The 9,789-nt window shown below is 45.5% G+C and overlaps 1 protein-coding gene across 3 annotated transcripts; it reads left to right on the top strand.

The window, feature by feature from the left end:
* The first annotated feature begins 6,501 nt into the window (after window positions 1–6,501).
* On the top strand, window positions 6,502–9,315 carry LOC119292129 (pyridoxine/pyridoxamine 5'-phosphate oxidase 2-like). Of its 3 annotated transcripts, XM_037570958.1 has the most exons (8): window positions 6,502–6,687; window positions 6,757–6,806; window positions 6,882–6,939; window positions 7,056–7,088; window positions 7,193–7,288; window positions 7,810–7,977; window positions 8,135–8,266; window positions 8,993–9,315. In XM_037570958.1, the coding sequence occupies exons 1-7, from the start codon at window positions 6,577–6,579 to the stop codon at window positions 8,234–8,236; spliced, it is 618 nt and encodes a 205-aa protein (XP_037426855.1). In that variant the 5' UTR covers window positions 6,502–6,576; the 3' UTR covers window positions 8,237–8,266; window positions 8,993–9,315. The 3 variants fall into 3 exon arrangements, with proteins under 3 accessions (XP_037426855.1, XP_037426854.1, XP_037426856.1); XM_037570957.1 differs by lacking the exon at window positions 8,993–9,315 and having other exon boundaries at window positions 8,135–8,607; XM_037570959.1 differs by lacking the exons at window positions 7,056–7,088; window positions 8,993–9,315 and having other exon boundaries at window positions 8,135–8,607.
* Window positions 9,316–9,789: the final 474 nt, after the last annotated feature.

Genomic DNA, 9,789 nt, shown 5'->3' with positions numbered 1-9,789 from the left:
AGGAAGCAATGGACTACTACCTGAAGCTCTTCGACAAGCCGCTGGCCCCTCAGCACATCCGTGCTATTGCTGCTCTCTTCGACCTGGAGGGGGCAGGGTTTAATGAGCCCGATCAGTTCGATTTTGCTGCTTTCAGCCTCCCAGAGTGTGTTGAGCCCTGTGGCGCATAGTGCCTCGGTGCTGTAGGTGTGATCGGGGGTTATGTTTGTTTATCATGGCCGAATCCTTTGGTATGTTGGTGTGGAATGTCCGGGGGCTGAACAATCCTGCTAGGCGCAACTCCATTCGCTTGTTCATGCAAAGCTACGATGTATCCTTGGTGTGTTTCCAAGAATCTAAATTGGAGGTGTTGGATGCCGCTGTGATCAACCAGACCTTGGGTCATGGTTTTGATGGTTTTGAGGCTCTACCAGTGGAGGGTACGAGAGGAGGTATTGTGATCACTTGGAAAACCGACAGACTGCATATTTCGATGTGCAGAAGAGGGAGTTCTTTGTTTCGACAACAGTCACTTCGCTGGCGGATGGGAAGGTCTGGATGGTCTCTTCTGTGTATGGACCTCAGGCCGATCATGACAAAGTGCGCTTTCTGGAAGAACTTGAAGCTCTAGGAGAACAGGTTCAGGCACCATGGATTCTCAATGGGGACTTCAACCTAGTGTGGCATGAGCAGGGACGCAGCACTGGCAGAGCTAATAGGCGGTTGGTGAACAAGTTTCGCCACACTGTCAACAAATTGGGCCTGCACGAAATGCCTCTTGTTGGAAGGAAATTTACTTGGTGTAACGGGCAGGAGCGTCCGATCATGGCTAAGATGGATAGGTTGTTCTTTAATAGTGCTTGGGAGGATATCTACCCGATCAGTGATCTTCATCCCTTAAGCTCCAACATCTCAGATCACTGTCCTTTATTGCTCTCGGTGTCCGGAGCACGCCCGAGATCCTTCAGATTCAGATTTGAGAATTTTTGGTGTAAGTTGCCGGGTTTCTTGGAGGTAGTCAAGGAAGCATGGGAGGAAGGCGTTGATAGCTCGGACCCTATGTATATCTTTAGCACCAAACTCCAGCGCACTGCCAAGGCTCTCAGAAGTTGGGGACAGCGGAAACAAAGCTCTATGAACCTCCGCTTTCAGATTGCCAATGAGATCATACTAAGGCTTGATGCTGCTCAAGACTCCAGATTGCTCTCTGAGGGTGAGAGAAAACTCAGAGCGTTCCTGAAAGGAAAATGTCTGGCTTTGGCTTCTCTGGAGCGCATCCACCTGCGGCAACGCGCCAAGGTCAGGGATCTTCGGGAGGGTGATGCTAACACGAAATATTTTCATATGAAGGCCAATGGTCGGAGGAGGAAGAACTTGATTCCTTACCTGAAGGACAGTGATCGGGTGGTGACCTCTATGGATGAGAAGCTAGACCTCGCGCAATCCTTATTTAGGAATCTGTTGGGCACGGCCAAAGCCCGGAGCTGTTCGGTTAACCTGGAGGAGCTCGAACTACTCAAACTATCACCAGAATCCGCGAGGGCCCTGGAGATGCCTTTCACAATGGAGGAGGTGAGGAAGGTGGTTTTCGACATGCCTACGGACCGCGCCCCAGGTCCCGACGGCTTCTCCGGGTTGTGCTTTATATGAGGGGCTATTCCTCTCCTTTGGGGGGCTGAATTCCTTGATCATCATGCTCCTGCCCAAAAGGGATGTTTCGCTGCAGCTTGGAGACTTCAAGCCTATCAATTTGGTCCATGGGGCAGCTAAGATCTTTGCCAAGGTTTTGGCAATCAGGTTGACGCCCTTACTACCGGATATTATTTCGCAAGCCCAAAGTTCTTTCATCTCCAACCGTAGCATTCATGAAAACTTCAAATTTGTGCGCAATGCTGCCAAGATGCTGCATCAGAAGAAGAGGCCAGCGATGCTCATGAAAATTGATATCTCCAAGGCTTTTGACACGCTTTCTTGGGAGTTCCTCCTAGAGGTGATGAGAAATAGAGGCTTTGGAAGGAGGTGGTGCTCTTGGGTTTGTGGCCTTCTCAGTTCTGCGTCATCCTTGGTGCTCATCAATGGAGAACTGTCGGCACCCTTTGCTCTCGGCCAAGGGGTGAGGCAAGGGGATCCGGTGTCGCCTGCACTTTTCATCCTGGCATGGACACTTTGCACACCATGCTGCGTTGGGCCGAGCAAAAAAGCCTCCTATCTCCTCTCGGTCTCGACAGCAACACACCCAGGGCATCTATTTTCGCCGACGATGCAGTTCTCTTCTTCCAGCCAACTCCGGTGGACAATCAGGTGATTGCCAGCATGTTAGATCTGTTTGGAGAAGCTTCGGGTTTGCGGACCTGCGGAAGAGCACCATAACATGTATCCGTTGTGATGAGGAGGTTGAGAGCACTGTGGCGGAGCATTTCAATGCGATAGGCAAAAATTCCCTTTCAAGTACTTGGGAATCCCACTCTCCAGATATAGGCTGAAGAGGAATGACATTTGGCCAATGGTGGATAAATTTTCAAACAAGATGAAAGGCTGGAAGCCGAAGTTGTTGGCTGCTGCGGGGCGTCTGGCTCTTACTAGCTCAATCCTCATGGCTCTTCCTCTCCACTTCATGTCAGTGCTCCCGCTGCCGGTGTGGGCGATCAAGGTTATTGAACGAATATGCCGAGGTTTTATCTAGATAGGAGAGGAGGAAATCAACGAGGGACATTGTTTGTTGCCATGGACTCGGGTCTGCAGGCCAAAGGAGCTGGGTGGCCTCGGTTTGGCAAACCTCAGGCTCTTTGGGCTGGCCTTGCGATGCCGGTGGCCTTGGCTCAGATGGGCTACGGAGGAAAGGCCCTGGCATAGCTTGCTGGACCCCACGGAGAAGGAGGTTGGGGCTATTTTTAAGGCAGCATGCGCTGTCTCGCTAGGCAACGACGAGTCTGCGAGATTCTGGACAAACAACTGGTTGCCTGATGGACGATCGATCACCGATGCTGCTCCGGTCCTCTTCTCCTTTGTGCGCGACTCCGGGCGATCTGTCAAGGAGGGGCTGCACAACCAAGCCTGGATCCAAGACATAAGGGAAGGTCTCTCAGTTCAGGCGCTCGCGCAATACCTGGAAATTTGGGACATTTCGCAGGCCACGGTGCTGACACCCGAAGTTTTTGATCGCCCCAGATGGAGACTAACGGATAACCAGTGCTTTTCTGTCAGCAGCGCATATCGGATGTTCTTCATGGCTGGCATTCGCTTTCCATGCTACAAGCCTATTTGGAAGTCCAAGGCGCCGCCCCACTGTTGTTTTTTCATGTGGCTAGTCGTGCACAAACGCTGCCTCACGGCAGACAACCTGCTGCGTAGAGCGTGGCCGTCCAATTCTACATGTCCTCTGTGCACAGCGGAACCGGAGGATTGCACACATCTCTTTGTGCACTGCAGATATACGCAGCACCTTTGGAGCATCTTCAGGCAATGGACGGGGGCACACTTCTCTATCCCTGATGACTCTTGCAACACCACAGAGGACTGGTGGTTGTCCGCAAGGAAGAGCATCCCCAAGGCGATCATGCGGGACTTCGACACCATTGTCATCTTGGTGCATTGGAGGATCTCAAAGGAGCGGAATGCAAGAATCTTCCAGCACACGGCCAGCACCGCCGACCGCGTCCTTGACCTGATCCGTGAAGATATTGCCGTGTGGAGGGCAGCTGGGTGTGTTGCAGACATCTCTGCTTGAGGCGGGAGGCTGTACTTTGTATTTTGCTTCCTATCCATGTTCTGGTTCTGCTCCAACAGGGGTCGGAGCGTTCGTTCTGTTAACTGACGTAGGCCATCGGCGCTAGATCGCCTAGCCTGATGGCGTCCGGTTGTACCCTCTTTTCTATCTAATAAAGATTGGCCTTGGGCCCTTCGATAAGAGTAGTTGTATGTGCAGTATGGAAATAGATATCTAATTATAAAAAGAATAATGGGTGAATAATAAACAGAAAGAAAAAAGAATAAGTTGCTCAGTATGGCGCTCTTGTGGGCTCCACACAAGGTTTCCTTTCATTTTTTTCCAATTTCATGTTTCGTTTTTGGATTATTTTTCCATTTGAAAAAGAAATATAAGAAAACATTACAGCTGCCATTAAATTAAATAAAGTGTTAGTGCATTTGAAAAAAAATCAACATATTTTTGGAAAATTCTCACATGTATTAAGAAATTGTAAACGTGTTTCTTGAAAAATATTCGTCATGCATTCAAGGATTTTGCAACATCTATTTCATAAAATGTTCAACATTTATTAAAATTTATTCTTACATTTATACAAACACGTTTAACATGTTTTTAACACATTTATAGAATTTATTGTTTTTACACAATGAGTTTTAATAGACGTTGAACAATTTTTGAAATACAAAATTTTTATTTTTTTATAATTATGTATTCTAAAAATATAATGAAGATGCACAATAATTGTGCGTGCTAGTAATCCCGAACTTTTTAAATCCACATAAATGTTAGAAAACATTCATGTTTACCTCTTCGAACTCCACAATAATAAGACTAGAATAAAAATTTAAGGAAAATGATTGGAATCACCGACGGATAACGATGGGCACGTCCGCCGCCTTCGTGGCCATTGGATCTAATTTTAATCAAATGACTAGGAGCAACATACTACCTATACTAGGTTTCACAACCGAGTCGTTGTTGCTGCGACAACTGGTATGTTGCATGGATCTGGTGCTCCTCCCGAGCTCCCATCAAGGTGACGCCTCCTCACACTGCTTTGATCGCCGCCACCGGTAGCACGCCGACGAGGTCATCCCGGTGCATCCGAACGCAAGCTGCATCCGCTGTCCCGGGGAAGCATCGGCGTCCGCGTCCAACCACGAGGAGCTGCTTCCACTGTTGCACTGCCGTCCCAAGGGAGCATCGGCCTTTCTTTCGGCCGACATGGTCGTTGCTTGCTGCTCTCTACAAGGCCTCTGTTGAAAAAAAACCCCTGTAAAAAGACCTCTATTACAAAATAAATTATATCCCAACTGGACCTGTGTTGCCAAAATAATTGCAAAAAGACCATTGTTGTAGAAGATACTGGAACAAGACATTTGTTGCAAAAATAATCAGCAACTTGACCTACGTTGCAAAATTTTCCGCAACATAATCCGTGTTGCAGAAATTTTTCTGCAACACGACATGTGTTGCATTGGTAGAAGATGACCTCAATCGCTCAATCCGTAAAATCCGATGGCTCGCAAGGCGACGTGTAGCAGCGCCCAAAATTTAAATAGACAATAGTTGAATATTCATAATTATTGTATTTTTGTATGGAAAATTTGCATATCATAAAAGCCAAACCGCAACTTAAAAAAAAGAATGAAAATTGTAGAGCGATAGGTGACTATATACGTTCCGAGCTAACAGTTGAACCAAAAATATTCTTCGTCCCAGTGGCTAGCGTGCAATAGTGTTTAACCGGGTTGTACCAGGTTAGAAACTCACTCAATGACAGTTTTTTTCCGGTTATAACATTATTTTTATGTATTTTACAAGTTTAGGCACTAAATTGATCGCAATGGACAAGTTAAGGCGGCACCCATAGTGTAGTTAACTTATTTTAGAAACTAATCGAGGCCTATGAGTATCAAAAATATCTTTATCTAACTTGACTTCTTAATTCTCCCCCGAAAAAAGAGTTGACCATTTAGTTAATTATTATGCCCATTTCAAAATAATTGAAATTCTAAATTTATTCTAAATCAACTCTGTTTAGTTTGTCAATGTCTATAGAAAAATATATTAACATATATACTCCCTCCGTTCCTAAATATTTGTCTTTCAAGCATTTTAAATGGACTACCACATAAGAATGTATGTAGACCTATTTTAAAGTGTAGATTCATTCATTTTGCTCTGTATGTACTCCCTCCTTCCATCTATATAGGGCCTAATGCGTTTTTTAAGACCGCCTTTGACTATTGACAAGATTAATAGTACATGACATGCACAATGTGAAAATTATATCATTAAAAGCTCCTTTCACACACGAATTTAACGATGTGCTTTGTGTAAGTTGCATGTCATATATTATTGCTCTAATATTTGGTCAAAGTTAGCCTCGAAAAATGCATTAGGCCCTATATAGATGGAAGGAGGGAGTAGTCACTTGTTGAAATCTCTAGAAAAACAAATATTTAGAAACGGAGGGAGTAGAACACAAAAGTACTCTCACACGGTTTCTTTATGAAATATACTTTTGTATTTGGTGCTGTAGATTTTTGCGTATTTTTTTATATATAGTTTGTCAAACTTAAGCATGTTTGATTTAAGACAAACTTAAAAACTTCAATTATTATGAAACGGAGGGGGGTAATTTATAACCTGACGATGATGCGGCACTTTATTAATCCCACACACAATTTCTCATCCTCATGCCGCGGGGGATAGTAAACTCGTAATTTCCCTGTCACTGACCTGCGGGCCCCACGGGAGATAGCGCAGGCGATGCGATCCTAGCCGTTCATCCGCGCCAATCTCCCCACAGAGCATCAGGAAGACACATTCCTCCCCGGCCCAGCGAAGTGAACGCAGCGCGTCTGCGGCGGCGACAGGCAGAGATGGCCGGCGGTGGCGCCGCCGCGTCGGCGCTGTCGAGCCCGTGGAGGGCGCTGCTGCAGCGAGCGCTGGACGCCAACGCGCACCTCAAGCACTCCACTTTCTTCCAGCTCGTAAGCTCCCATACCATATCTCCCGTTCCCCTCCCCCTCGACACCCTAACGGACGGTCGATCATTCCAGGCCACGGTGGGCGCCGGCGGCAGGCCGGCGAATCGCACCGTCGTGTTCAGGTGCCGTGTTGTGTAGCCCCCCGCCTTTCCCCTGCAGCTCTTACCGGTTCTGATCTGGAAATTTGGCATTGCTAGGGGGTTCCAAGAGCACTGCGACAAGATTCAGATTAACACGGATGCGCGGAGCAACAAGGTCGCTGCTCCTATTCCCCCCCGTGCTTCCTAACCTTGTAATTATGTATACATAGTTCTTTCTCGCCGCCCACTGATTCCCTTGCTGGTTTCGATGTGCGATTTGCGAACAAACAGATTGGGGAGATCAAGGAATGGCCCCTCGGCGAGGTAGGAATAGGATGTGAAGAACCTGCAGAATTGCGTGTCACGGTTTTGAGCAGCACAAGTGCCAATTTCTTGTCGAGAAATTCCTGATCTTGAAATTCTTGCAGATATGCTGGTATTTCACCGATTCCTGGGAGCAATTTCGGATCAGCGGTATCATAGATGTGATCGACGGTTCCAGTCCGGACCCTGCCAAGCTCCAGGTTAGAGCTGAGTAGACTCTGCCTTGTGCTCTGTTCTGTGTAATGGAGGTTTTGTTTGAAACTGAAGGATAATTGTAGTGAGATTTGGTTATGTGCAAGCAGAACTGTTCTACTAGTAGTTTACTTTTGTATAGTTTTTCCACACATGGAGTTTGCTTGTCTCGTCAAGAGCAAAGGCTCCATTGCTTTTAAGGCTTCCTGCCTTAGACGCTTAGGTGATAAGACGCTCTGGCAGCGCCTTATAAATATGCCCGCCTTAAGCGCTTAGGCGTCTGCCTTAGGCGCTTAGGCGCCGCCTAAGCGCTAAGGCGGGTGGTCCTCGCCTTAGGACACCTTACTGCCTTAAAAATAATGAAAGGCTCCTTCCAATGCTTTTGGCGATGCTCGAAATCAGCACACTGTTCTATTGCATATATAAGCAGTGATTTTTTTTCTTAACAAAACGCAGTAGCGCTGCTTCCATTGACATTAAGTGCTCTTTTGTATTTTTTTTGCTCAACATTGGTTCCTCTATCGCACAGCAACGAGAGAAAGCTTGGTTCGCCAGTTCAGTGAAGTCAAGATCACAATACTTAGGACAAAGTCCAGGGGTTCCCGTCGCAAATGATGACCACATTAAGGATGTTCATATCGATCCATCGGCTGCCCCAGTTGATGCCTACTGTCTTCTGACTCTTGATCCAGAAAAGGTTAGGTTAAGCTTTCTTGTGCCGCATGCTCACGTTTCTGTATCGGTATCTTCACCTACTATGAAATACAGAATCAGTTATAGTTAAATTGGTTAAATGTATTGCAGATTCATATGCCCCTATTGTGTTGCTCAATACTGTTGGTTTTCATATTCAGGTTGATTATGTGAACTTAAAAAGTAATCAGAGATTGATGTTCACAAGAACCCAGGAAGGAGATGAGTCCAGTGACTGGATGGCCGAAAAAGTTAGCCCATAATGACTTTTTTTGTTAAGGAAGAACTGAAAGGTGTTATTGGCTGCCACTATTTTTATTTGGTGATTTTCCATGGCAAGAAACTGTCTTCATTCTACAATATATTTTCTAGCATGTCAAAATGTATTTTTTGGTAGAGCATCCATGGATTACCGGGTCTGAACAGCTGTGCTATGTGCTTTATCTGCATAACAGTCATTTGTTAACATACTTTATGACTCTAATTAATATCAGTGTTCGCTTTTAAATGTTTCTCTTTTCTTTCTGGGATTCTTACTTAGCGTCTTTCTTGTAACACTCAAAATATATATTTGGGCATGTACCATTCAGGATTTCTACTGGCGATGTTAAGAATATGTGCTTAATCTGAATTACAGTCATTTGTAAACATTTAGTATCTTTCTTGTAAAAATCAGAATATATTTGGGCAGGAGCCATTGAGAGGTGTTAAGAATATGTGCTGAATCTGATTTACAGTCATTTGTAAACATTTTATTTAGGGGGTGTTTGTTTCCAGGGACTTTTTGGTGTAGGGACTAGAAAAAGTCCCTAGCAAACCAAACAGGGTGGGACTTTTTTGGGACTTTTTGCTAAAAGTCCTTAGAAGCACCTCCTTGAGAGTCTTTTTCAAAGAGTCCCAGGGACTAGAAAAAGTCCTAGGACTAGAGAAACAAACACCACCTTAATGGCTGAGCCCTGCGATTTCTGATAGCCACTTATAAACATGGCACTAATTAATGTTGATATTCACTGTTGTAGGGGTTTTCTGAGACGCTCACTTAGCCAGTCTTCTTATGGAAAGCTTTGAAGGCCTAGGTAGACACCTTGATCTGGTATGCAATAATTGGACGACGAATCAATCTAAATTATTCCTGTAACTACAATAATATCACGCACACAAACATCCATGATTGCAGGGAATTCTGCAATTACTATGTTTTTTTCAGTAGGGGTTAAAGGAGTATTACTTTCCTAATTTTGGACCCAGCTAGTTAGCTGGCCTCTGATCAGGATCGGAATTATGCATGCTCTCCACAAATTTCAACCCATCGGCTGTAATTACAATGATATTTACGGAGTTAGTTGGCCTCTGATCAAGATCAATATTATGCGTTATCTCCAAAATTTTGTTGTACGTATAAACTATCAGAGCCTCCAATGCCATCAAATCAGCCACGGTGATCCTGCTCCTAAGTCTGAAGCTGCCCGCCACCCTGCCGACTTCAGGCCTATTAACCTTGTTCACAGTTTCGGCAAGCTTGTTGCCAATAGAGTGCAACCTCTGATGCCCCTGCTAATTGAGAACTACCAGAATGTTGTCATCAAGAGAAGATGCATCTATGGTAACCTCGTCTGTGCGCAGGGAATTGCAAAATCTCTGCATGAGGGCAATCTCCTGAGCCTCCTTGTTAACCCTCAAATATCAAAGGCATTCAATTTCGTCTCCTGGGAGTTCCTTCTCCAACTTCTTGAAATTCAGAGGGTTCAGCCTTTGCTGGAGAAACTGGATTGCATGACTATTAATGGTAACCTCTGTAGCTCAGTTCAGCACCGCC

Source organism: Triticum dicoccoides, chromosome 4B (genome assembly GCF_002162155.2).
Source record: "Triticum dicoccoides isolate Atlit2015 ecotype Zavitan chromosome 4B, WEW_v2.0, whole genome shotgun sequence".
NCBI classification, from domain to species: Eukaryota; Viridiplantae; Streptophyta; class Magnoliopsida; order Poales; family Poaceae; genus Triticum; species Triticum dicoccoides.
Note: the sequence above shows the minus strand (reverse complement) of the source record. Positions and strands in the feature narration are given on the sequence as shown.